This window comes from Phalacrocorax aristotelis, chromosome 9, assembly GCF_949628215.1.
Source record: "Phalacrocorax aristotelis chromosome 9, bGulAri2.1, whole genome shotgun sequence".
Lineage (NCBI taxonomy): Eukaryota > Metazoa > Chordata > Aves > Suliformes > Phalacrocoracidae > Phalacrocorax > Phalacrocorax aristotelis.
The window spans coordinates 28,573,075-28,601,056 of record NC_134284.1 but is presented as its reverse complement, the minus strand read 5'-3'; the positions used below and the strand labels follow the sequence as shown (position 1 = coordinate 28,601,056).

At 45.9% G+C, this 27,982-nt stretch overlaps 1 protein-coding gene across 5 annotated transcripts in view; it reads right to left on the bottom strand.

Annotated features, from left to right (window-relative positions):
• The window catches only part of CEP170B (centrosomal protein 170B), a 60,555-nt gene extending 40,749 nt beyond the window's left edge, over window positions 1-19,806 (bottom strand). For all 5 annotated transcript variants that reach the window (XM_075104076.1, XM_075104077.1, XM_075104079.1 and 2 more), the window contains exons 1-4: window positions 19,726-19,806; window positions 18,066-18,201; window positions 5,702-5,791; window positions 2,547-2,633 (exon numbers count right to left, since the gene is read on the bottom strand). In XM_075104076.1, coding sequence (XP_074960177.1) covers window positions 2,547-2,633; window positions 5,702-5,791; window positions 18,066-18,170 — 282 coding nt within the window. In that variant the 5' untranslated portion in view covers window positions 18,171-18,201; window positions 19,726-19,806. The remainder of the gene's footprint in view (window positions 1-2,546; window positions 2,634-5,701; window positions 5,792-18,065; window positions 18,202-19,725) is intronic.
• Between the last annotated feature and the right edge of the window lie 8,176 nt (window positions 19,807-27,982).

Below are 27,982 nucleotides of genomic sequence, written 5' to 3'. Positions count from 1 at the left end.
TGGAGTTCAACCCCCTGCAGGAATGCCTGGGGCTATGATGCTCTCCTGCTCTGACAAGGCCTTTCAGCCACTGCAGTTTCCTAGATGAAAAGTAAATCAGATCATGAGCTGCTATGACCTCTTAGGAAGGGAGTCGTTCAACATGGTTGAGCCCAGGCAATAATCCCCAGCAACACTGAAGGGGGGGGGGGGGGGGGGGGGGGGAAGCAGTATCTGGCAATACCGTCATGAACAACCCGATCAGCACAGCACAGAGCAGAGGGGAGGAAAAAGGAAAGATGGAAAATGTTAGACTAAAAATAAACCAAGTGATACTGGCATAGCAGGGAAACTCCACACAGTCTGTAAGTGAAACTGTAAATGGAAAAGAGACAAATGCTCTTATGCAACAGTGCACAGCTGACTTGGAGACCTCAGGAGATGCTGCCATCCACACAGAACTGAACGCGGTATGCACAGAAAGCACTGCTATAGAGTGGCACTGAAGCAGCAAAGGAGAGGAGATTGTAACTGCCATAGCAACTACGCTGAAGTAAAAAGATGACTCTAAAACCTTCATTCTTTAAAGTCTTCCTGTTGCAAGTAATAAATTCTATAATTCATAAATGCAATCATTCATTTCACATTAATATCCATGTAAGAGCTGCAGGACTAAACACTTCTGCTTAGTGCTCAAAACTGCTTTCTATAAAAAGTTTAAACCTGTATTGCAGCCATTAAATCTACCCACGCTCTAGGCACTGGCGTATGCCTTTGCTAGACTGGAGTTCACAGCAATTCTTCTACAAGTTTCCCCACACATCTAGAGACCAGAAGACCCATGACCAGCTACATCAAAAACACATTTGCAAATTTGCAAAGTCAAGAAAAGCTAGAACTGAGGTTGCCTGTAGGACTGTAACAGGCTTCATCACATGTGCACTGAGACGCCACAAATAATGACATGGTCCCAGATGACAGTGCTCTTTCACTGGGCAGCACTCAGTAAGGGGCTACTCATTATTTTTTCCCCCCATGTATGCTTGAACCCTCATCAACTGCACCCTGTTCAAATACCGATCTGAAGGCAAATAATCTGTCTCCTTTTTTTATTATTAAAAAAAGATTCAGCAACTACCTCTCAAAAAAAAACAAACAAACAAAAAACCCAAACAAAACAACAACAAAACACAAAAACCACTGTGGAGCAAGGATTTGTTTTTTCTGAAATGGCAAAAGACAGAGCAAGACCAAGACAAAAAATATGATCCTACACAAGGCCTAGAAAACCCTCACTTCCAGCAGATCCAGGACTTAACCCACATCAGTTTAAGCATTCCTGTTGCAACAGTGAGTGCTCCTGGCACAGTCACTGCTTAGAGCTGAGGTACCCAGATCCCTGGAAGACCAGGGAGGCTCAACTTCTCTTTGCTGCTTCAGCTCTCTGGGCTCTGGCAAGGTTTGGAGTATTTCAAGGGCTACAGCACAGCCAAGCACAAACTGATTATCTCAGGGGCAACAAAAGGCACAAGAATGTGGCCTTGGGGTCAAGGATGCACAAGAGTTTTCCAGCCAAATGCTTCCTCCCCCCCCACCAATGGTAAAACTTAGTCTCTGCCTCTGTTCTCAGAAACGTCTGGACTGTTTTAACTGAAATTTCCCCACAAATTAAAAGAAACCTGGAGAAGACACTTACTACTTCTAAATTCAACCTAAGTGGGTAAAGTTTGGCAGATAGAAGCAACTGAAAAAACATGAAAAAAAGGATTAGACTACATGAAAAGGCAGCAATAGGAGCCTCTACTTACCACTTGCTCTGCGGGCTTACAAAGGCATTTCAACATTTATGCTTATAACCAGTCATACAGTCACATCAGGATAAAAAGGAAAGGAACAAAGGCAAAGGTGTTTTAGCAGGATTTGTGACTCTGTAAACAAAGCAGTAACTGCATCCAGCCTCCCTCAATAGAGGTGAAATTTGCTATTGCTGATGAGAGATTTACTCTTTCATTTTGTGGCAGAGGCAATTTGCACGGAGAAACTTCAATCCACACAGAGTCAAGGGTCTGACCGCAAGCCCCAAGGCTAAATGTTTAAGGCTGAAGACCTGCAAATTGTCTGAAAGCAAAAGTTTGGGTGAAATGATTAACAAAAACACACAAGTTAAATGGGAAAAAAAAAAAAGAAGGAAGATTTTAGTTCATACAAAAGCATATGAAATACATTAGCTCCCCAGCTGGTACCAGCTACAGTTGCCATCCAATAAAAAGGAAAAATGCAACCCTTGCTTTGAAAGAGACTGAAGAGGCCTGTGCACAGTCATCACCTCCGCAGTCACTACTGCCAGTGCAGGGCCTGATTGAAAGTCATGAAGGTAGCAGGCATCATGATTAATATGCTCTGAATAAGGTCCATGGTAGAGAAACAAAAGGTTATGAGCCATCCAAAGGCTCCAGGAGGCAAAACAAACAGCCTTACTCATTAGTCACAATTAGCACTGTTAACTCTCCATGCAGCAGAGCACAAAACCCAATCAAAGACCGCGTCCCCCTCCCTCTTCAGACAAGAAGGATATCATAGCCAAAGCGAATGACATCATTCAGTTTTAGGGTGATGTACTTCTGGTCAGGAATCCTCACGTCATTGACGAATGTCTGCAAGAAAGCAGCACAGGAATGGTTTTTGACTGAGTGTATCAAGGTGGTGCATCTCAGATGGCCAGGGCTCCTGGAGGGCACCCATGCCCATCTGCCAACGGCCCTGCACACACTCAGGGTGCACTAGCACGAAGTCAGCCAGGCGAGGAGCTAAGTTCCCTAGAAAAATCAACACCAGCAAGTAACTCCCATGGGCAAGTTAGAGCACCCCAATTATGCTTCAAAGCAAGGTGCTCTGAAGGAACCTCTAGGGAGATTTACCTTTCCATCAACTGCATATGAAATTTTAGTCCCCAACTTGTACACATAAATGAGGTGCCTGAAGTTAGAAACTTTAGATGCTCTTGGTTCTCCTCCGCCCTTCACAACCAGCAAGAGCAGCAAACGGTGCAACTCATACTCTAATTATTGAGCTGGGAATCAGCTTTCCGCCGGATGTCAAACAAGACTGGTGTCAGCCCCAAGGCCTGGTAATTTAACAAGCAAAGCCTATCACAGAGGAAGGGGAAAATGAAAATGCACAGGAAAACAAGCATTTGCAGTGGCACCACCATGATGTCTGAGGCCACATGGTCCAAGACACCATATATCAGTACAACAGGCCTCTCACACAAAAGACTTGCATATTTGGTTTTCCTATGCTCCCGGCAGTTAATTGAGGCCCAAAGAAACTAAGTCATCCTTATAAAGGTGCAGGATATGCACTTCATAGCTGTGAACAAATGCCTTGGATGTCTCAGATACCTGCTTTCCAAGGGGACCCCTGAAGGAACAATTCTCACAGAACAACAGAGGAACAAATCAAGCACTCATGGACATCTTTCACAAATAAACCTGTGTACTTTTGTAATAACCCGGGCCAAATAAAAATAAATCAGGGACTCAGTTGTAGAATCACCAGCGTGCTGACGGGGATTAAGTACTCAGCTGCAGCTGGGTCAGTCACAGACACCAAGGTGGGATTCACCCATCCTCGTGGACCAGGAACCTGCTGCTGGGGCTTTGTAGCCTCAATATTCAAATGCACCTATGCTCTGATGACTCAAAATTAAGTTGGAAAATGAATTCACACGCCTTCACCACCGAGGCACAGTCTTCTGCCTTCTCACCTCAGCCAAACCAAACATGCATGATAAGACCAAGGATTAACCACAGGGGAAAAATAAATGCTAGAGTAGGAAACTAGAAGCTCAGCAGACAACAGCCCCCAGCTTCCTGGCAATTTACAGAAGAGCTTGGGAACAGGCCGGTAATTTCCAAATAAAAGCAGTGAAGCTATTTAAAAGGCACAGAATTCCTATTTGCATGAAATTTTTAAATATTTAAAAATCCCACAACAGTCAGATCTGGAATAGGAATAATTATTTGCTGAATTTTCTGCAAAACAAGAAAACACATTTTGATTTTGTTACCTATTAGTCCATGGTTACTTCAAATAAAATAATCTAAGGAAACTGCTTATTACAGCTAGAAATGCTACCTTCAAAACCAAGAGAGCCTTAATAGAGACTGCAGAATTAGCTGAACATTATAATAAAAACAATACAAAACATTTTGACAATTAATATGAACCAGATTATCCAGCAAAGCCATATAATGCATTGTTGACAAGCCATCAAGTAAATACAAAATAAAAGCAAATTCTGAAAATGGAATTAAAATCAAGGTCCTCCAAAGTTAGTTCTTTAGTTTCAGGGGGGAAAACAAGTTTTCATGAAAGTTTTCAAGTAAGGACCTATGTTTCTTTCACACAAAATAAATTCAGTTTAGCCACAACAGTCTTCAACAGTAGCATGTTTGACCAGCTGCAGAAGACAGGCACTAGTGTAACTCCTTTTACTCCACTGCCCCTGTCAGCACAAGTCTATTATTAAAATGTAAATTCATATGCTTTAGCATGTAAAGATATTAGAGAATTAGCAGTACAAGCCTTCCTTCTCTTGCAAGCAGAATCTTCAGCTGCTATTTTGCCACCATGAGTTAAATACCACAGGTTTCGAACGAGGGATCCAGCTCATTCAAAAGGGAGCCCAGACCAGTTACTGAAAATATTCCCATTCCAGCAGGGCTCTGTGCCTTCAGCTATCAGGCTGAGAAGGATTAACTCTCGGTTCTTGCTGTTTTCAGATGCCTGAAGAGGCAGAACACTTAAGGTCTGCTTTAGCCACTGTGTTTTTACAAGTTTCTGAGTTTGTCTTGTGGTTTTGTGGCTGTGCTGGTGGAGGGCTTCTGTTTCTAAGCCCAAAACAATGACTGCAGTAAAACCCCTACTGGGAAGACAATTATGTGAATCTAGCTTAGACCTGCTCCAGCAGAGGAATAGCTCCACTGGTATGAACAAACAGCCAAAAAAGAGGCATGTCATGACATTACGACAGCTTAAAGTACGATGGCATATTTAAAAATCACAGAATTTAGGTTGGCAGACAAAGCTCTCACTGAGCTGCCTAGCACCGCAGCATGAATCAGGACCAGAGCAAGGGTTAAGATTCAGGCAGGCTCAGCTCCCTGTTCCAGGCTTGTATTATCCCTTGGTCTTCAAACAAACCAGGTTCAAGGCAGGCAAAAGAGCAATTTTTGTTATGTAAGAAAAAAAGAGGTGGTTTTAAATATTTTCTCCCCAAAGAAATTAAATGTCTCATCATCCCATAAATCACTCCTTACACTGACAACTGAATTGCCAGAAGGTCACCCTGCTCATGCTGAACAGTTGCTCCAGAATCTTCACCAGTTTAGTGTTAACATCCCCAAAATAAGGCTGAATTTATCTCCTCCTCTTTTGCAAGAGGCTCTATGATTTTGTGAGCCCTGAAACATTCCACAAGGACACAGGAAGAAAGGGAAAAAGAAATACAATATTCACCAAAGCTTTCCTCTTCTAAGATGAGATGCTACATGACCTCCATCTCAGGCCTTACAAATAATTACATATGTTTAGCTTAACTCATGCCAACAGTTGCAGTGACCCAAAAGGGTCTAACAGTAGAATTAAGTAAGCACACAAGCGCTTGCAGACTCAGCACACCACATATTTGCCTCCATCAGCCAGGAGGTTTGCTACTTACGCCATTTAAGCTCCCAAGATCCTTCACCCAGTGCTCATCTTTCTCCTTGTCATAGTTGATTACAGCATGCTGCTTATCGACACTGCGGGACTGGTAATGAAAGGACAATGAATGTGAGACCGGTCAGGCATAAGAAACACTGTTAATCAAAGCAACATTGAGACATTAACTTGATATGGGGAAGGGAGAGAGAGGAGAAAAGCAGGAAGGATTAAATGCTATTTACTAATATAAATAACCAAAGGATCAACAGTAAATGCTTACATCTTTGTTTAAATAGTTCACTGAAGACAATACACTATTTGCACAAGGGGGATGGGAATGGAAATCACCGAAGGTTGTCAAGACTATGCCATAATTTCAATAAATTATATCAATACACACTGAAAACAAAACCAGTCAAACTGAAAGCCTGGGGGCAGGATCTCATCCAGTATAAGCTGGAAGAGCTCTATTTTTCACCAGCTGAAGCCAGTGACCTCATCACTAGGGACACTCCTATTTGGGGTGATTTCTTCCTATTTTTCAAAGAGAAAAAAATAATTTTCTTAAGTTACAAACTAAACTTTTTCACAATAATGTATACTGTTCCCAGGATTATGTCCTGGAGTTGATTTAAATTCTAGGATATTTTCCAAGTTGGAGGAAGGTTAGTGAACTTGGGATGAGAAAGAAAGCAACTCTAGGAAAATACAAATTTAAAGCTAGGTTTGAGAACACTGAACCAGCCAGTGATTTGGTGCCGCTGGCTTTACCACAAAGCAGAAGCACCTTATCTTCAAAACAGCATGACACTTCAGCAGGAACAGCATCAGACTTCTGAGGAAGAAGTATTATAACAAAATCTCTGAATAATTTTCAAATACAGTACGTTACAGCTATAAAGACACCACACTGTCTTTATTTAGACCTGCTGCCTCTCGTAACTTGAATTCTTGCTGCAGTTGACCTCAACTGGTCACTGGAACCAGTCACTCCATCAGCATGCACACGCGACACTGAGACCTCCCAGGTATCTCAGGCCAGGGGAGGGGAGGCGGTATGACCAGAACAGGGAAATGAGCCAGGCTCTAAGTCAGCTAATCCTCCTCTTCCTGGGCATCGACCAAAAAGTTCTTGGTGAAAAAGTCCTTCCCTTTTCCCAGGTATAAACACTCTCGTTTCCACAGCACTGCTCTCAGCAAGCCATTATCTCTTCCTTGCAAGTATGCAGAGGCAACGACTGTTTCAGGAGAATTCCTTGGTGAAAACACAGAGACTGTTTCTGTACAAACTTTTGCAGGAATTTCTTCTGCCCCTGCCAATGTCAAGCACATTGGTAACATCCCAAACAGCTGATAAATGGCACCTCCCCCTGCACAGCATAAGTCACAGCCCAGGAGACCTGTCCTCCAGAATAACCCTGACGTACCAATACGAAGCAAGCACATACTTGGCCAGAAGACTGCGCTCCACCTTGCAATGTCCTTCCCTCACATCATTCACAACATGCCACCGCAAGCAGAGGCAGTGGGGGGAGGGGGATATGACTCCAAGACTCCCCCAGTCTCACTAATACAGTTATCCACACAGTACTGAATTCGACTCAAGGTGTCAGCTCACATGAGCCCCTGCTGAAAAACAAGGCAGCACTGCACTTGATGCTTTGCTGCCCAACTGGTGCCGCTCAGAGAGCAATTTCTCCCCAAAGATAAAACAACTAGTGGGACTCGCAGAGACAACATGGTCAGGGACACCCCACTCGTATCTCCCGCTACACCAAGCCCCAAATGCGGGAAGCTACGCACAGCAACACGCTCCCAGGAGGGGCACATGCAAACCTCTCGCCCCCATGCAACCTGCACACTTGCTGTCTGACCCCAACCTCAAGGTAGGGCAGATCTTAAGCATTTGCAGTACGAAAGCTGCTGCTTGTCTCTGTTACTCTTCACATTAGATTCCCCTCAGTCCAACTTGCAATCACCTAAGCGGCTATGGCAGATATGTGCAGTGTAAGGTAAGGATGGTCCAGGTAAGGATGGTTGAGGGATGCTGCCCAGGATCTGCACCTCAGCATGTGGGCCTGAGGACGGGAACGTCTGCAGCAACAGCCTCGCGTACCGCAGGAGCTGATGCTACACAAGCTGGGGTCATACTTAACCTGACACACAGTCCCTCACACCCTTTGGGAGGATGCAAGAGGGTCTTCTTCCGCTGCCCTGCCTGCCCAGGGTCCATCCCCACAACAATCAGGCTGTGTGGGCACTGTGCCTGGGCTGGGGCTTCCAAAGGGCTCACCGCACCTTACCCACAAAGCAGAGGGGGAAAACTGTCCCCACTCACAGCATGGGTAGGAATCCCCTTTCCCCATCTGTGGGCATTTATGTAACTACGTTTCATCCTGCTGGACTCAAAGACAACAGCGCACAGGGGTCCTGCCTGCACAACACAGATGCAAGGTCTTCCCCAGCCCCTCTGCTACCCAAAATTGTCGACGTCACTATTCCCAACGGGATGTGAGGGAACATTGATTAACTGGTGCAGCAGTGTTTGCTTTAGCTTTTTACAGCATGTCACAGACACTCATTTAAAGATTAACAGAATTTAAAGGCAGAACAATACCTCTAGCCCCCTTCCAAGAGCAGAAAGGCTTCCATCCCAAAAAACTAATCCAGACAAAAAAAAAATAGGGTAGATTTTATCTGGACCAAGTCACAGGTCATTTAAAAAAAGGTTTATTTCTGGGAACCAGCTGTCTCCCAAAAATTCAGTTTGCCCTGGATATGACCCTGATGCAAGTCAGCACAGCCTTTGGGCTGCTGTATTTCACAACAGCTGACTACAGCCACTCAGGGGTCCCAAACCAGACCACCAGGTCATCATAAGGGAGCAGAGACTTGTTCCCAGCAGCACAATACTCCCCTACATAAAAGAAGGAAGAGGCCACCAAAGAAACAGATTCCCATCTTCCAAAGAAGTTTCAGCTGTGTTCAAGACAGCCCTTTGCAAAAGGAGATGCAAACTCTGACCCACAGTCTTGGTACGACCTCTCAGCATCTCATTAAAGAGCACACCAGGAATACAGCAAACTGTTACACAGATCACACTCCTGTGAAATTTCATGCTTTTGAGGAGAAGAGAGGAATTTTCTTAGTTTTGCTTATGTTAAACCTGCAAACCTCAAAGGAACTGGCAGCAGGAGTTCCTAAGGGCCTGTCTCCAAGGAAACTCAACTTAAAATAACTAAAATTCACACCTTATTTATTTTGATGCAGACTTGCCGAAGGTCGCTCTTACTTGAGAGCCGAGGTGTGGTTTATTTCAACATCAGTCACATTTAATATAAACTGCTCTTCTGCACAGTGACAGCATCAACCCAGCGGCTGACGGTGCTTTTGTTCTCAGAGCAGAGCACACTGCCTCAATCCTGCTTCCAAAGAAAAGATTAACCGGTTTCCAGACCGGTAACAGCCAAGAGGCTGAGAACAGTCCTGTAGAAGTCACTTCAGCCCAGCAGGCCAGTGCTTTCTAATGCATGACCCACTGAATCACAGAAAGTGATTTAAGGAGCCTGAGTCAACATGTTACAGAGCAGCCCATGGGTGCAGAGCTAATGGTCTGCAACTCCAAAGGAAAGATTTTAGGCATCTATAAATTGAAAAGCTGCAAGTTGACAGAATTACAAATATAAGAGAACGCCCTAGCCTAAACGTACACTTGCACCAAATACTGAGCCTTGCTTATTATCGGTCAGAACCTCCACAACAAAAGGCAAGACTCATCCATCTGTCGGGGACACACACAGACACACACACACACACAGACACACACACACACACACACAGACACACACACACACACACACACAGACACACACACACACACACACACAGACACACACAGACACACACAGATGGACACAGGGGTCCAAGCAGGAAAAAAATACAAAGAATTTCTAATAGTGTTAAAAAAACGTGGAGTGCAAATATCCAGGTGTCAAAAGCAGAAAATAACCACTGCACCGTAGCAGTTAATCTGTTTCACCAGAAAACCACTTGCAGCACTCTGAGCTATAGTAAGGATCACTGAGATTCTGCTTGGATCCGAACAAAACCAGAGCTGGAACACCTCAGATGAGGTAGGGAAGGGGAAAAGAAGGTAGGGAAGGGGAAAAGAAGGTAGGGAAGGGGAAAAGAAGGTAGGGAAGGGGAAAAGAAGGTAGGGAAGGGGAAAAGAAGGTAGGGAAGGGGAAAAGAAGGTAGGGAAGGGGAAAAGAAGGTAGGGAAGGGGAAAAGAAGGTAGGGAAGGGGAAAAGAAGGTAGGGAAGGGGAAAAGAAGGTAGGGAAGGGGAAAAGAAGGTAGGGAAGGGGAAAAGAAGGTAGGGAAGGGGAAAAGAAGGTAGGGAAGGGAGCTGTCCTCCTAAGCACTAGTGATCTGGAGGCAAGAAACAAGGCTACACTCTGAGAAGCTGGGAATGAGTGAAGAACACAAAGTTCTCACCATGTCCCAACACTGGACCTGTTATCAAATGAAAACAACTCTCAGGGAAACACAATGTGTGCTTTTCTGATTAACACCACTTACACTTCTCTGAAGGGAAAACACGGACACTGATTTGTTACTACATGCCATTCATCCAGGGCTTGCATTTCCAGACATTCAAATCACTTCCTAATATAAGGCTGTCCTTCTTCTCCATTGTACTATCTACAATGCATCATGTTTTAAATACCTAGCAGACAAAATGTACATGTGGCATACCTCTGTCTTCAGAGGTATTTTATAGCTTTTCTTTCTGCCAAGATCATATTAAACAGATAGTCCAAATCACAGTTAGGAGTGGCACCTCTGAGTCTGCCAGTCCCATACCAGTACCAACGCCTTGGATCATCAGTCTCCAATCAAACATGCAACCAGGCAGCTCATTTGCAATTCTCAAAACTGCACGCATCAAATCAGCAAAAGCCCCTGCTTAGCATGAGAGCAGCAAATTGCAGCTTCAGAAGCACACAGGAGTCTCCACAGAGGCCCACTTCACGCTGGCTACGTGTGCTGCAGACACCCTTCAGCTTTGTGTTCGGTGAAGGGTCTGATACGTAGAACAGGGCACTCAGGATAAAACCACAAGCTGCAGAGACACCAAGCAAAACCCACAAGGAAACAAGGCCTGCTTGGGAAGGCAGGTGGAGAAATACAGCCAGACAGCCTGCCTTTCCCCACAGGGCCAGGGAGCAGACGCAGCTCAGCTGTCTACGCAGATACAGATGCTGCTTTTTCCTCAGGAGAATTACCATGGGCAAAAACCTACTGCTTGGGGCTGAGTTTTGGACCTCAGCCCTGCCAGTGCTGTGAGGCACCGTGGTATTGGAGATAAAATAAACAAACGAGAACAGTTTCCCTATTCCTCGCTGCAGTCTGTTGTGCACGTCTGGCACAAGATAACCGCAGCATTCTGGTGGCAGCACACAATAAACATTTACTCAAATACTTTCCATAGTGAACAGGTTACATTTCTGCCAGTACTGTAGTACTGTGCTCTGCACAAGTGTCCCTGTAAGGAAATACAAACCTCTTCTAGTGTCCCACTTTAGAAGTGAGACAGGCAAAGTCAACCTAAAAAAAAAAACCCAAACAAAACAACCAACACAACAAAAAAAAAATCCCTTGCATCCTGGCCTGAACTATGGTTTTGCTCCTCAAAAGTAAAACGCCAGATTACATTTAATGAAAGGTATGAACACGGAGTCTCCCTCTCTAACCACGATGAATTTCACAGTGTTATGTATATCGGCCACTTCAGTACTGTTCCAGAATATTAGTGACTGCTCCATCTGCCCCAGGCGGGCTGCAAGTGAGCCACCCCCACAGAGGCAGCCTGATCGCTCCCAGGGGCATGTGCTGCCAGTTTCTAAATGACTCTGCCTAAGCAGACAAGTGTCTCTTCAGCAGGTGTAGCCACCTCATCTTGAAGCTAGACTCACATTACAGCTCCCAAGCTGCAGAGACTCCTGCCCTGAGCTTTGCTGCATTCAAGACCATGGGTTTTCTAGTGGATCTGTGGCAGGACCAGGGTCTGACTATTCATGCAAAAAATAAGGCACTGAACAAAGGAGAGAAATCCCCCAGGAAAATGAAACTGTAATCCCCACAGCTTGGCAGAGGGATTTGGAGGCTGGCATAGTTCCCACTACTTAACCCGTTATTTTGGGGTAGAATGGATGTTTGCTTGCTGGTTCCCCTTTCCCAAAGTGGAGATCTGGTTCAAGTGACCCAGGGTCAGATCCTGACTGCAGGCAGGGAACAGGCTGCCCACTGCACTGGCTTTCCCTTCGCTCTATATGGCCACCTAGGAGGCGTGGAAAATCATCGTCTTAGGTGGGGCAGAAGCCTGAATTTCTATAGCGCAGCTGAGCTGTCTGCTAGTGCCTGGATAAGGATCTCAGACATGGAACGGGTCCCCCTTTTTCCTTGCCCATTCCAGAGAGGGATAAACCCTCCCTCCACAGGCAAGGCTTCCAGCACCTTGCCAGGTGCATGCAGCCCTCTCACCCCTAATAACCACCTGCCTGCAGTGCCACCACCACCACCTCTCTCCCTACCCTGCCCCCAGCTTCCTTGCTCCCAGGTTTGCCACTGCTGCCGTGCCTCCATCCTCCTCAACCCACATTTCATAAGACATCTTAATCCTCCCATCAACTGCACATTAACAGAAAACAATGGGAGAGGTAAGAGCCAAAAAAACAACTCTAGGCCTGTAAATACGGGATGTGCATCCCTCCTCCCACAGCTGCTGCCCGGGCACCCGGAAACACTACCTGTCAAAAAACAGAGCCTTCCCAAGGCTAGATCCTTTCCCTTCTGCCTGTAAGACACCTACTTCCCTTGTGACACCTAATGAATGACTGTCTCGGGATCACTGCAATTACCAACGCCCAGGGACTAACTTAGGTGCTAGTTTACACCCTGTGGATAACTGCAGCAAAACAGCACAAGCAGGGCACTACCTTGTCCTGACTACAGCTTCCCACTCCAGCCCCACGCTTCCATGGAGAAGGAGATGTGGATACAAAAGGCAGCAGAGATTCTCCATGGCTTCTACTGGGAGCTCCCAATATAACCTGAGTGAAGGAGGGATATGACTTCCGCACCGCAGCAAATTCACCTAGAAGTACCAGGAAAAAGATAATCTACCAAGTTCACACCATCTGCTTCCTCACAGCATAATGCTGTAGACAAACTACACCACGCCTATACGCACTTGTTTATGTATACACTTACTAAACTACATAGGAGAGACATCGTATTATCAAGTACGGCCTGGGGAAGGTAGGATATGTCAGGTCAACAAAACCCTAATTTGACCAGATGTCACATACACACAGAGTTCACCATCGCACTGTATTATTTGTGGCATGTGCTGTGCACCCTGCATACCGAACAGGGAACAGATCCTGCGGGGAAAAAATATCCAGTAATGACACAATAACAGATTGTATCTTCATGCCTATGTACACAGGGGCAGAAGGAGGATTACACAGGCAATCTTCACACTCGTATGTTGTCATTGCTCTGCAGTTACAAACACTCGACTTAGCGGCCATAAGAATGTTCCTTCAGCACCTATAACACTTGTAATTCCCTACCTTTTTACCAAAGCAAGCTAAAAAGAGAGAAATGCCTATTCAAACTGTACCAAGTAACCATTTATCCAATTCACCAGCAGAATTAACTTGTACGTTCAGCTCACAAGCCCCTAACACTTGAACTGACTAATTGATACCATAAGCAGCATGTGATGTCCCATATGGGCCAGTGACAGGTGCTTGGCTAGTAGCTTTCACAGCTATCTGCTGACATCAGAATAAAAGCAAGCCCTGAGCCCACCTCAGGCCTAAGGGAGATGCTGCTCAGCAGTCACATCTTGTAATGCCCACTTTCTCCACACTGAACAGCTTCTGCTCTATGTGCACCACCCTCCACTTTTCCAAGTCCGGCTGCTCCTCCTCTAACTCTGCACACATGACAGACTCTTTGTTGTGCCTCCCTGTTCAGACAAATCTTAATATCCTGGTGAGGCTTTATAGAGTAGAAAACCAATGACTAAATGCCCAGGTCTAGCCCCTGGCTTTCTGAAACGCAGGTCAAGAGGTGGAGCAAGTACTCTGGAAGTATCATTATACTCTTGGCTTGTCCGCACACTTTCCTCGACAACTGCTTTGACCACTGTCTGAGTCAGGATACCAGGCTAGATGCACCTTGATCTAATCTAGCGCAGTTGCTCTTACACAAGACTGGGGTTTAGATGTATCCCTGCACTTAGTTCCCCTTTGCCCAACCTGGGGCAGTTCTGTTCTCCAATCTTCCCCCCACCAACCTCACTCCCAGATGAAACACGATTTAAGGCAATAGTATCAAGCAAATCCCTGCTTTGATAAGCATCACCCCCAGCTCTACGCCAGGACTTCAAAGAACAGGTTAAACATACTTTGAAATAGTTTACATGAAGAAAATGGCATTTTTCTGAGTTGCTCACAACGAAGACGGAAGAAGTGAGCTGACTGCGTCCAGAACACACTGCCTAAACCAGATGCCTGGAAAATAAACTCTCATCCCAAACAGTTACGAAGTTTAGCAAAGTTATAAGCAATGGAAAACAGTGTCTCCTGATAGGAAGCGTCAAGCTGTCTTAAAAGGCACACAGGACAAAGGCAAAAAGCAGAAAGCGTCATGCTATCTGCACCTACTTCTGCCATAACTCACACTCAGATGTACAACCTCACCTGGTGTAGGACAATAGCATGCCCAAACCACTGCTGTAGAGAGAGGGAAATACTGAAGGGAACACTGGTTAAACATTTTGCTTTCCCAAATTTTCTAATAAACATCTCCCTCAAACAAAAACAGGGAAATCATGACCCTGCTTTCCCTACTGTTAAATATTTACATTTAGCAAAAATGCAAAAGAGGCTTTGTTTAGGGGCAGAGGGGAAGGTTTTTAATGGTTATGTGAAAATTTTGAAATTTTGAGTTTGCAAAATGTTTGCCCCCTGAGTAAATGCCAATCACACTAAGCAAATGATCTAAGCTGATAAAAATGGCAACTATACTTGAGGGGGGGGGGGAATAATTTGTTCAAGATGGTCCAAAACCCCTCTTATTTTTGGGTTGGTTGCTTGTTTTGTGTTTTTGGGATTTTTTTTGTTTGTTTGTTTTGTTTTGTTTTTTTTAACAAAAGTAAACCTTCTCCGAGAATTACTTCTACCACCAAGCTTCACAGGAAAAACCATGCTAGTGGAAGTTAGTCAAGGTCTAGATTTTCACATTCCTGCTGTTTCTTGACTGTTACCTGAAGGGAGGCAGTGAGAGTGTTGAAGAAATCAAGCACTGTTCTTCAGAAAAAGGGTAGAACTGAGCCTTTGACTCTGCGTAACAACCCTGTGCATGGCAAGCTACAGCTACATGGCATTTTTGCCCATGCATTAACATTCAAACCCAATGTAAATCTCACATTTACTTGTACTAGAAGCTTTACAGTGCTGCAAAAACATTTAAAATATTTCTAATCCTCTTAGTAAGTATAGAAGATTTCAAGACAGATTATGTTATTCCCCACTATCAAACCTACTTAATTTTAAGCTTAAAGACGCTGGCTTTCTTCGCCTCTTTGTTAACCAGAAAGCAAATCTAGTACCTGTATGAAAAAGTAAATCAGGTGAAACTAAAGCTTGATTGTTTGATGACAACCATAATTTTTTGCTGTTTAGGCACCTGATACCTTGAGACAACATGTTCCAAGAAAGCATTAAAAGACAAGACACTCCTTAAACAGCAGAATGAGAAAGGCAAGATTGCAGGGTCTCCAGGACCAGGGTCATCTCTGTGTCCTGTGTTTGCACACTGTCTAATCAGGTCTCAACAGGGAACCACAATCTGTATCACGATGAAACCACCAAGCAGTAACAGTCTTAGAGACGAAAAAACACCAACCAGGTCATCCAGTTCATTCCCCAGACACTGCCAGCCTGCTCACAGTTGTGCACTTTAAGAGATTAAAAGCCAATATCTTGAAATAGATAAGCAAAACAACTGTGCAGTGAATATGCTGTTTTGGGGTCAGTACCGCAGAAGTACTACAGGTGTGAGCACTGTCACAACAGCTCTATCCATCTGCTCTGGTAACTGCCCTGCTTCTTAAGCTTTCCCCAAGACAAATCATTGTGCCAGTCTGCACAACAATTTTGTGACATGGACAGTCACTGTAGGAAAAAAGTCTATTTTTAGATCTCATCCTCCACCTGCTCACACACAACTTTGCTTGAATATCAAGTCTCTGTTCACAGTCTCTCTTCCACATTGAGTCTTACTACAATCATCTCATCTGGAGCCCAGGATAGCTCTGGAAAGCACCTTCATAAGCAAATAGCTAGCAAAATAACATGCTGTTCTTTTCAAAATAAGACCTTACAGGTGATCCTAGAAAAAGCTTCATTACTGGAGATAGTAAACTAATGTGTTTAGAAAGGGTCCCACGTAACTCAGCCCATCAATATAAGCAGCTGGCTTTTACAAACAATCCAGAGCCTTCATTCTGGAGAAATAACAAAAACCTCCTTTAATACCGCTGCCACTACCTCTGAGCCCCCACATACGACCACTTTGTTCTCACAGAAACTGCTGGCTCCTCCGGTGATCCCAATTCATTTACCTTGTAGAAAAGAGCATGGCAAATGTAGAGTGTCACAAGATTGCTAGTCCACACGCACCACTGACAAACCAGCTTAGAGTTGCAAAGAAGCATGAAATACTCCATGTGGTACAGAGCAGCTCACAATCCAGATTGTCCAGTTAACCCCATAAATAACCAGAGAAACAAGCAATGTATTTTAAGCATGACTGATATTTGGGTACTTTTATTTTAGGCTGCACAACCTGAGACATGATTCTCAGCGTGCTGAGCCCTGACAATGAAAAAAAAAACCTGAGTACCTTCAAAAGGTATTAAGATGGACACCCTAAAACTCAGGCTGCTTTAAGAAACCAAGGCCACTGTGTACGTTTTCACTCTTCAAGTCACGAGAGAGCACATTTTTAATGTCTCACCTCTATATGCCTCACCAGTGAGACAGGTATAAACATGAAATAATTCATAGGAAGTTCACAGGTGATTCATAGGAAAACCCAAACAGACGATCGGCAGTCGAACAGGAGTATGCTTCAGACTCCACCACTGCAGCACAGGCATGGCATTCACTGCCAGCTAGCAGAGCAGTAGAAACACTGCAAGCCCTCCTTTTGTGCACACTAACATTTTATTACAGCTAGACACCACCTTGCCTTCCAAGTACACCTCGTACAAGAACGTCTACCCCCCCTAAACAGACCTCCCACTAACACAGAGTACAAAATCCCTGCAGTAACTACAAACACAGCTTGCCTGGTAGAACATCAGCAAAGCATTTAGGACATAACTACAGGGGAGGGAGTCCTTGTTGTGCACCTTCCTAATTTTGCCACCAGCAGGCACATTTGCCACCTTTGTAAACGGGCAAAAGGAGGATGGGCAGGTGCAATCAAACATTTTTTTGCATTTAAGTACTCATGGCATGGGTCTAGCAGAAACACTAATTCTGAGCTTCTACAAATTCCTGAGCTAAACTGCTCCTGTCAGAAGCTCTTTGCAAGATTCCAGCTCCATTTGTTTGGAGTGACGTCCATTACATTATGCTGTCAAACATCAGACCACAGTCAACTCTTCAGACACGTTGGATTAGGTCCAGCAGAGAGACACACTGGTATAGGAAACACTAATAGAAGCTGCAAGTTTGCCCAAGGAACACAATTACTTTGGGACGAGGTCACCACCTTACTCGCTCCACCAAACAGCTGGAGTTTCTCCACTAAACATCAGTATTTCCTACCATGACAAAAAAAAAACCTGAGACATACAAACACTGACAATTTAATCAAAGGGAAAAATAGGCAAACAACCCACCCTGCCCCCATTTAAGCCACACATACTAGCAAACAGTGAATGTATTAAAAGCTACAAGAAACAGCCACATAATCACAGATCAAGACAGAATGGTAAGTCTTCGCTTACTACTTCTAGTAGCACTGAGATGGTTAATCTACTTGATTAATCTCCCACCACTACAGCTCCTATCCATGACATGGCAATTTGAAAGAAACCTCACTTGCACTTTAACAAACATACAAAGTCTTCATGGGAACCGCAGACTCAACATAAAAAAGGAAGTTCCTTTTCAAAGATGTCATTTGAAGAAAGCACACAACATCCACACAACATCCCTACATATCCGCAGCGTTACATTCCCATTTACTGCATCTTCAGAAGAAATAACAAAAAAAGGGCAAGCCATGTTACCTGGAGCATCAGTTCACAGTCATCTCTGCCAACAAATATCATCTCCCGAGGGAGTCGATGGCGAATGCCAGTGCTGCTCACCAAGAACCACGAAGTCACGCTCATTTTGGCACTTGGCACTTAATCTTTATACATCCTAAACACCAAAAAAACACAATACATAGTGAGCAATTAATGAAGTGTGGAAGTACACCAGCACATAGCTGCAGTTCCCAAATTTCCCTGTAACATGGGACCCTGCGCTGCCTCTTGCACTTGGTGTTCATGTCTTAAACGTCTCGTGGCAACAAGCAGTTGCAAACTGTGTGCCAGGATCTGCTGCCCATTTGCCATGTGTAGGAGATCTGCAGCCCTGGAAGTATTCCTACAGCAAAGTAAGACTAAGGGTCTGAAGAGAGGATTGTTTAAAAAATGAAGCATGCAGCTGAATCCAATCAATGAAATTATTAAACGGGGGGGGGGGGGGGGGGGGAGGGCTGGCAGGGAAGACATCTTTTCCAGAACATTTCCTCATCTGTGCACGAATCACAGCTCGAGCTTCCCCCATGATCAAAGATCTGGACCAGCACAACAGTAAGGTGACATAACCTGGCTCCCGCAGCCTTTCACGGTACACTCCCAGGAGCAGTTACACCGGTGCTGGGAGGAGAACAGCCTCCCTATTGCTCATCCCACTTCCACACTGATGTAAGTTGGAAGCCCACAACTAATCCTCCCTTCCTCCCTCCGTCACTGCGTGAGCTGGTCCAAAAACTGAACCACGCTGCCGCCCCAGGACAGGAGGCACAGGCTGCCATTCCCACCGGGGGGGCTGGTGTACACCGCCCCGCTTTCCCCCGCAACAGGCAGAAGAGCAGGCAGCTGTAACCTGCCAGGGCAGCAGCGGCGTGCAGCACCTATCGGAGCTCTCCCGGCCACACCTGCTTGTTGTCGCTGCTACAGCCCGGCTGCAGGCAGCCTGCTCCTGCGGCCTCTCCTCCTCCCTCTCCCGCAATATCCTATTTTCCTCTCCCTGGTCGAAGGAAAATAAGGTGGCACAGAGCAGGCGCTCGCCTTCCCCTCACCCACCTCCCGAGATCGAAGCCGCATTCCTAAATGCACCGAGGGTAGAAGATCTCGATTTTATCCGGGCCGGGCTGCGCTCGCCGGCCTCCCCCGCCCCGGCGGCCCCGGGGAAGCGCAGGTGACACCCGCGGGAGGATGGGGGACCCCCCCGGCAAGGCGCAGGCCTGGGCGGCGTACGGGGCCGCACGCCCCGCCGCCCCCGCTGCGGCTGCGGCCACGCAAAACCTCTCTGGCAGCCGGCGGTACGGGCTTCCGCGCCCGTGTCACGACATGCGGGCGGCCCCGCCGCGCCGCGCCCGGCCCTGCGGGGAAACGCCGACAAAGCGCCCGGGGAGGGGAGCCGGGAGCCGCCGGCCGAGCCCCGCGGCCGCCCCGCACCGCCCTGAGCCGGGCTGCCGGGGCCGGCCGCCTACCTCAGGGCCCCGGCCGGGCCGCGCTGGCCGCTGAGGGGAGGGCGGGCAGCCGCGGCGGGCCAGGTACGGCGTGGGGCTCCGCCGCCGCGGGGCGGGCCCGGCCCTTTGTGCGCCGGGGCCCGGCTCCCCCCCCACCCCGTTCCCCCGGCCGGCCGGTGCGGCAGGAGCCCCCGCCGCCCTACCTGCTGCGCCCCTCGTCGCGGTGGCAGGCCGGGCGCCGCGCCCCGCCAGCCGGCTCCGCCCGCCCCGCCGGCCGCTCCCGCCCCGCCCCGTGCGAGGCAGGTTCCCGACGTCAGGAGGCGGCTCCAGCCGCCGGCCCCCGCCCGGGCCCCCGGCACCGACCCCCGGCCTCGGGCCGCGGCGGGAGCGGCAGAGGCTGACGGGACTCCCGGTCGTGGCTCCTCGGTGCGGTACCACCCGTGCCCTGGCCCAGCGCCTCTCGCTGCGGGCTCTCCGGGGGGCCCAGACGGGAGCGGAGCCCAGCGACACCTCTCCGATGCGGCTGCGGCTGTCCCCGACCTTGGGAGGCCCAGCAGGCAAACCCGAGGTTGTGGGATGGGAGATGCTGCCTCCGCCAGCCAGCGGAGCCAGCCCCAGCATCAGCCTCCTCTTCCACCCAGCCCCAGCTCCAGCCCCAGCCTCCTCTTCCTCACCTTCCGCCGGGCTTCGGGGAGCAGGTTGGCATCCATCTCCACACGAACCCCTCAGGTCCCCTTGCAGGGCACTACCTAAGGACTATTGACAGGACGGAATTAACCTCAAGGATGCAGGCATGGAATAAGCCCCCAAAATGGGTGCTGTGAAAGGACATGCAATTTTATGCCATCTCTTTTAGGTAACTAGAAAATTCCTGAAGACCAGCAACTGCGGAGGGCAATAACCATTTTTTTTCCCCATTGAGAGGAAGACCGAGTATTGTGATAATGGATCCAACTATTTGCCAATGCAAAAGCTTTTTCAGAAGAGCCCTCAGCTCTTGCAGAAGTCAGCGGAGCTGCAAATAGCAGTGGCTACGCACTGGCTCCTTGGCTCCAGCTGGCACGGGCTGCCTAGTAAAGACTACAAGATGGCAAGTTCATAGTGATGTTTCCCCAGGCTGCTATTCCAGCCAGAAGAGATGTCTTTGCATTTATATGCTGTACATTTGGCTTTGAGTATTGCTGCTCAGTCACCTGCAGGAGCTTCTCTAGGTGTCTTCAGTGCTGTCTTCTAGAACTTAGGCTCAGAACATAGCCTTAATAACGTCTGATGGCATGGAAACCATAGGCCCACTCGCAGGGGGCAGTCCTACAGCAGCATCACTCTGGATTACAGCTTCCAGTCAGGCTAATGCCACCACAGGCCAGAGAGCAGCGGGACCCACCCCCCAGGAACAGTGGTGGGGAGCATCATCCACTGCAAGGCTGGAGAGCCAGGGAGGATGAAGGAAAAGAGCATTTCTTCTTTTTCTTCCTCTTTCTGAAGAGCAGTAGGACTTTGTAATTATTTAATTTATGCCTTCTTTAATCAACATTTGACTTCTTCCCTGGCAAATAGATCATGCCCCAGGATGTTTTCAAGGTGTGATTATCTTCAAAGGCTTCAAAGCTGGCTGAGGCTGCAGCATCTGTGTTTTATTGGAGTGCTCCTGCTCTCTGCTCGGAGCTGAGCACCACGCCCTTGCAGCACGCCGTGCCCCTCGGACACCAGGCGGGAGGGCAGGATGAGCAGCCACAACTTCCGGGGCCTTTTAAAGGCTTTTTCATTGAGTGCTGCAGTAAAGTAATAGAAATCCTTTTTAAATAAAAAAGGACTTTCACCATTTCACCAGTTTCTCCTGCCATTGAGTGATGTCTTGTTATTGATTTAACTGACCTATAGCTTAAGTTGTTATAAATATTATTCACTCTTTCTGAACCACATCTATGTACCGGAGAGGCTGTTCTGTGAGCTGATCTGTAGAGCCTCTCTACACTGCTGAGGAAGTCAGATAATTCTCTTCTTTATACAAGCCTGCCATCTAGGCAAATCTTTGTTTTAAGTTACTATAAAAAGGTTAGTGTTTGCTTTAATCTGTCTTTAAGCCCAGTTTTACTGTTCATTTATACATGTGTATTTATCTGAGCAGTCAGTACTTCACTATTTATAGAGAAGAAAAATAGTTCCTGTTCCCACCACATGTCTTCTGACCTGATTGAAGATGCAGTTCAGGCCAATACATGGGGCCTGGCTGAATGCTGCATTACAGCCTCTTTATTTTATTCCAGTGATCTAAAAGGACTAAAAAAGCTGCTAAGTGGAGCCCGTCCTTCTTTCTCTTCGCCCCTCCCAAAGCAGTGTGTGATCACTGGGGACTGCAGAATAGCCTGTGCTGTGCTGTCGTCTCTAAATCCCAGGCAGAGAGTGCCTCTGTGGGAAAGAGAAGCTGTTGCAATGCTGTCCTTTCATTTTTAGGTTTTTTTTTTTTCCTATTGGAACAAGCCCCGTTGGCAGCCACTGCAACCCATAGGCTGCTCTAGTTTACACTGCAGGCTGACCAAACACACAACTGCCTTTGAAAATATGATACCATAGATGTGTCTTAGAACCACCTCTTCCCGCAGGGAGGAGGGAGGACCTGGGAAAGACCTCAAGAAGTTGGGTGCAGCTGCAGCACAATGCAGCTCACATTAAGTTTGCAACAGAAGGTGCTTATCATGCAAATCTGTCTTTGTTCATCTACAGCACTGTCACCTTCAACTACAGGGGACATGCTCACGGCTGCATTAACCTGCGCGACCCCAGTGGCAGGAGGTTCATTTTACCGTACATTGTGCAAACGCAGAGCAGGGACCAGACTCATCCCAAAGCACTCATATTCCCAGTAAGCAAGTCTGAAGGTGAGAAAAATGTCCAGGCAGAGGAATAACAGCAGGTCACAGGGCTATAGGAAAGCCAGACTTCTGTTTCCAGAGCTGTTGAATCAAATCATCTATTTTACTGAAATACCTTTTCTCTGACACCCTGAACCCACTGCTATCACTGCTTGGAGCAGAACCACTTTAGATCCCTGCTTCAAAATAAAGATCCCACCACCCCCACGGGAGCTGAACTAAATCAAGCTCTTTCTGCCAGGGTCTGATGTAAGGGACATTTTTGACAGACGTCCCAAACATGAACCGTTGTGCTGCATCTTGCTGCAGAGGAGAGGCTTCTGTTCCAGATGGGTCATAGCCTGATCGAGATATCCCATGGGGCTTCACCCTGAAGGGCGGTTTTCCCTGTGCATGAGCTAGGGGAAAGAAATAATTTGGGTTACTGCTTGGATGTTCACATGATGAGTAGTTTATAAGTAAAGATGTGCAGGACTGCCAGGTGAACTCTGCCTGATTAACCTTTCACAGGCTGGCTGAAATCCAGTGTGCACAGCTGCTTGCACATATATTCATAGGCACGTGTGCAGCTCGTGAATTCCTGACTGCTTTGCATCAAAGGGACTGCAGTAGTCATCAGGCACAATTCCCCAAGATTATTTCCCTTGCTCTTTGCTAACTTACTTTGAGATGCATCAGGAGAGGTTCACAAATAGGTCACGCAGGGCTTGTTACCCCCTTCTGCACTTGGATGAATTCTGCTCCCCGGTGATGACTTTCTTTCCCAGAAAGCCAAAATTGCAGCCAGGCCAGTTCTTCGGGCCCCACTGCAGGGAGCTGTGTACGCTCCTGGTATATGCCTCCAGCGTTCTCACTTCAGATCAGGATTTCTCTGTTGATTTTTAATGCGAGCAGGAAAGATCTGTGGACTTTTGCAAGAGGGCACTGCAGGTCTGAACCTGTGTCCTTTATACAGCTGGCGGTGCTACTGCCTGCCGACAGGAAGTGTGGGCTGGAGCCCTTTCCTGTAGAGCCTGAGACCAAAGATTTTCATCACTGGTTCTGGGTATCAGCATGAGCTGGATCATTATAGAAAGCAAACAATCTCCCTTCTAAGTATGCTCTTTTTAAGTGCCATTTTGAAAATCTTTACCTTAATTTTTTTGTTTGTTTGTTTCTTGTTGATTGATTGATTTTAAAATGACTAGGTATTTGTCAAGAGTATGGATGTTTATCTTAATTTTAGTTAGACAGGTGTAACAGTATTGCTGAACTGAGTTTGGATGAGCAAAAGCAATCTCCCCCTCCTCTCTGTCTAAGCATCTATCTTTTGCTCTGCCCAATGTCTCAGTTGTGCTGGTTGCCAACATTCCCGTCTCCCGTACAGCCGGGAGCAGGCTCCGATCCTGCCTAGTCAACTGGAAAACAATAAGACCATTCATGTGCATGGTTATTCACTTGCATAAATGTTTGCAGAGATACACGCAGAGTGGGACAGGCCTCTGTCATTTGGATGGTTCTACAAGATGGATTTTTACAAGACTAGTATTTTTAACCCATTTTTGACCAGCTATAGAGACACATTCTTAGCTGGAGTGTAGCAGCATTATGCAAAATGGCTTCCGTTTGTTGTCCTTGTTTTCTACCAGCTGCAGAGTTTTTCCTTGTATTTTTTTACCCACAACAGATTCCTGTGTACCAACATGATATTTAATTTTGCTACTATGGAATTTACTAAAACAAAACCCTATACGTGTTAACACTTCTTCTCAGAATGTGCAGCATGGCTTTCTCCAGTCATCCTTTTTTATTCCCCTGCTATGCCACAGAAATTATTTTCTTTTTATTATGTAGCCTAAATTGAAGAGCTATTTTTAATTTATGTCCCTCATAACTCAAGGGGGGGCAGGAAGAAATATCAACGCAATAAAAGAATGGAGCTGGTGTAGTGTGAACATTGTCAGAATGTCTCATCTAGGACTTGTGTGGTATAAAACTTTGCTGAAAGAATTAAAAACATACGCTTAACTGATTTCATATTTGGCATTTTTAATTAGTGAAAGCTCAGCAATGATGATGTTGTGCTGTCTGATGAGATTAGGTCAGATGATACATGGTTGTATGTTGTGGCATCTTAAATAGGAATCACCTTATGGCAAGTCGGAGCTATTTCAATATCACTTTTAAAGAAATAGCTTCTATGGGGAAGTTGATTGGTTTCATAAGAGAAGCAGCAGGGTTTTGAGGACTCCTGTGTGGGAGAATGGGAACAACGGGCAGCTTGACATCATCTCTATTTCAGTTTTTTCCCTCTTATTTGTTCAATTAATTTTCATGTCTGTGAGCATTTCTTATGAGAAACATTGCAAGCCTCCTTAGACAGAAAACGTGAATTCACATGGCCTGGAGAATCTAATGCAACAGGCATGGCCAGAGGGCTGTACTTTGCCCTCCAAACAGTGAGCAAATTCCTTATCCCATTCCTTTGTGGTTGTAATTATAACAGTAAGGCAAGAATATTTGGTTGAATACCAGAGATACAAGATTTCCTTAAGCAGTTTTGCTCCAGTAGCCATCTATGTTTTTGTTTTCCTTCTTTTTGTCCTAGTATTCCACTTGTGCGCTTGTGCGTTTTCAGACCCAGCCCAAGGTTTGCTTTGGGAGCACATTCGCTGCAGCTGATGTCCCAAGGGTTTGCTTGCCCAGAAGGTGCTTTATGGAACTTCTCCCATTGGATCAATTTCAGGCCTTTCTAGGAAAATCCTCTTGATATTTAGTTCACTGAGGCCATTTGATTGATATTCATGAAAAGGATGAAACTCCTGGTTCGAATTTAAACACCATTTGACACTAAAGAAAACTGAAATTGTTATTCAACAGGAGCTCACTGATTGATGAACAGCACAAAGTTCTCCTTGCCTGAGACTTATTAAGAGATGAATGAGCAACAGATGAATGAGGAATCATTACTATTGTCTCTGTAGCCAAGTGTTTCCTCTGCTGACCAACACTAGATCATGCCATTCAGGTTTAATAAAAATGACAGTTCTGCTTGAAACTACCTTCTTGGTTTCTTGCATTTTATTGCATTACAATTTTTACTGCAAGATGAAAAGCTTTGATGAAATATTTAACAGATATATATTTTTTTAAAAAAATCATATTTCCCTTTTACAGTAACATCCAATGTAGAGACGAAGGCCTTTCAGAAAGAGAAAGTTCATAATTTGCTGGCCTGCAGGAAATAATTTACTAAATCAATTGGAGATTCACCCATTTTCTGTCCTGCAAAGCTAAAACCTTATTCCACTGTGTTGATCTTCACCGATGCTCTTCCTTCACTTGAGAATGGTGAAGAACGTTATGAATATGGATGAAAAGGTCAGTGTCAGAACGAGCCAGCCTGCTTTGATGGGGTCAACTGTAGGGGCAGCTTTAGTAATTTATAGCATACAAACCATCAGTGGGAGATTTATATGCTTGCCAAGCATTATAAAAGAACTCATCAGAGCAGTATTCATTTATATGTGGGGGCACAGTTGGATTAGCAGCACTGTAGGAGAATAAAAGCCACTAGAAAGAGACCAGCAGAGCAGTATTTTCAAGGTGTAGTAGTAGTGGATTCATTATATGCTAATTCTTAAAAGCTTCAGGATACTTTGGGTTAATCTTCTTTAGTCAGCAGGTGCATGAACTCCCATGTGTTCCACTTTCATTAAATCATCTTAAAACCCTGCAAAATATGCATGCTAGCTAACTGCACATACATGCCTGCTGCTGTCCTCCCCACAGATTTTATAAGTAGAAGCCCCACCCGTTTCAGGTAAACAGAGCAATCCCAACTAACACAAGCTCTCAGGTTAGCTGGGCACAGATCATTGTGTCATTTCAACACTCCTCGCAAGTCTCAAGCTCCTGGGTATTTCCATGCTGGTGAAATTAACTCCCGAAAATGAGATGTGGGTAGGTGAGATGATTGAGGAAGGTAAAGTGACTTCTGAAGAAGAACCAGAGGTACCACAGTGTTGGTTTTCTTCTGAGCATGAAGCAAGTGCGTACTTCCTACACACACACCTGCTTTGTTTAAATTATCCAGAAGTGACTCAGAATACCTCTCACCTCCACTGAGTTCACTATCTTGCAGTATTTTTTGAGATTAATAAAGTTCTGGGCCATTTCAATACCTATACCCTGTAGGATGGATGCCTGCTGGGAGGTAACAACACCATCCGACTGCCATTGTTAATATCAGCTTCAGTTTTTGGAGGTGAATTGTATTTTCTGCAGAAAAAGCTTTAGCAGAAACAACTCTGAACTGATCGCACCTGGCCACTGCAGGTAGAAGGACCATGTTGTAGCTCACTGGCCAGATCTAATATCAGAGTGTGTAGGAGTTCTCAGAGGAGGATTCAGCCATCAGCTTTGGCTGGTGCCTCTCCTTTCCCTAGGGCAGAGCAGACTTGTGCAGGATTCCTCTTTTTCAGTGACTTATGTCCATGGCACCAGTTCCTGAGAGAAAAGGAGGCAGATAGCACCAGCAAGCAGTGCCTCTAGGAAGAAACAGTGACTGTAACACCAGTCACTGCTGGTCACACCTGCCCAACAGCTGAGTACCTAGGGATGAGAATGGATTACATTTCTAAATCTCACTAAGGGACTTTAGCCATCCTTTTTTGCACTGGGACATGCAAAATAGCTTCTGCATCACACCACAGGGCAGAGCCTTCACTGTGGCATGCCACCATCTCAGTCATGTCTAGCTTAATTTTGCCTTTGCCAGTAGCTGCTACAGGTCAAATTTATTCTCTTGGGATCTTGAAGAAACATCCTGGAGCTTTCCACCCACTCACTGTGAGTTGAATTTAAATACAGACATGTTCATTAGCACTGTATTCTATCTTAATTTCTCATTCATTCTCAAGGGCTATATTCCCCACTCTAGACATTTCTAGCTACCTGGGCCTGCATATGCACCAGCTTGAACACATAGTGCAGAACAGAAGAGCCAACACAGCAAAGTGATGCCATGAAGGGGTTCTCCAAGTGGTGTGGCTGAGACTGGATGGTCAGGAAAAAACAAGTGTAAAAGAAAATGCAAGGAGAGCAAGAAAAAGGCTAAGGACCGTACTCCTAGGTGTTGTACAAGGCTGAGAGCGGGTGGGACATGACACTTTGCAGCTATTTTCCCTCCTGTTGTCTTTGGTACCCAAGTAGACTGCAAGCATTTTGAATCAGGCACTGTCCTTAATACTTGGTTTGTACTACACATTGAGCCTCTCAGCACTCCTGTAATATAAATAATCATTCAACAGAAGCTAATGTATACCTGGCAACGTTGAAAATCAGATCCCTTTGAGACTCCAGGTAAACTGGAGATAACGTCTTATTAGAATTTAATTACACAGACAATAAAGTGAGGAGGGGAGAGAGAGGATGGCATAGTTAAAGTTGATGACATGGTCTATAATTTCTGTCTTTGATGGACTGGTAATAGCTGAGCAGAAAAAAAGAAACTGAGCAACGTCTTTTACTAAAATGATCACATTTATAACAAGTCATCTTATTAACAGAAGGAGAAGATGAATAGGAAATCCTCCAATGTGTAGTT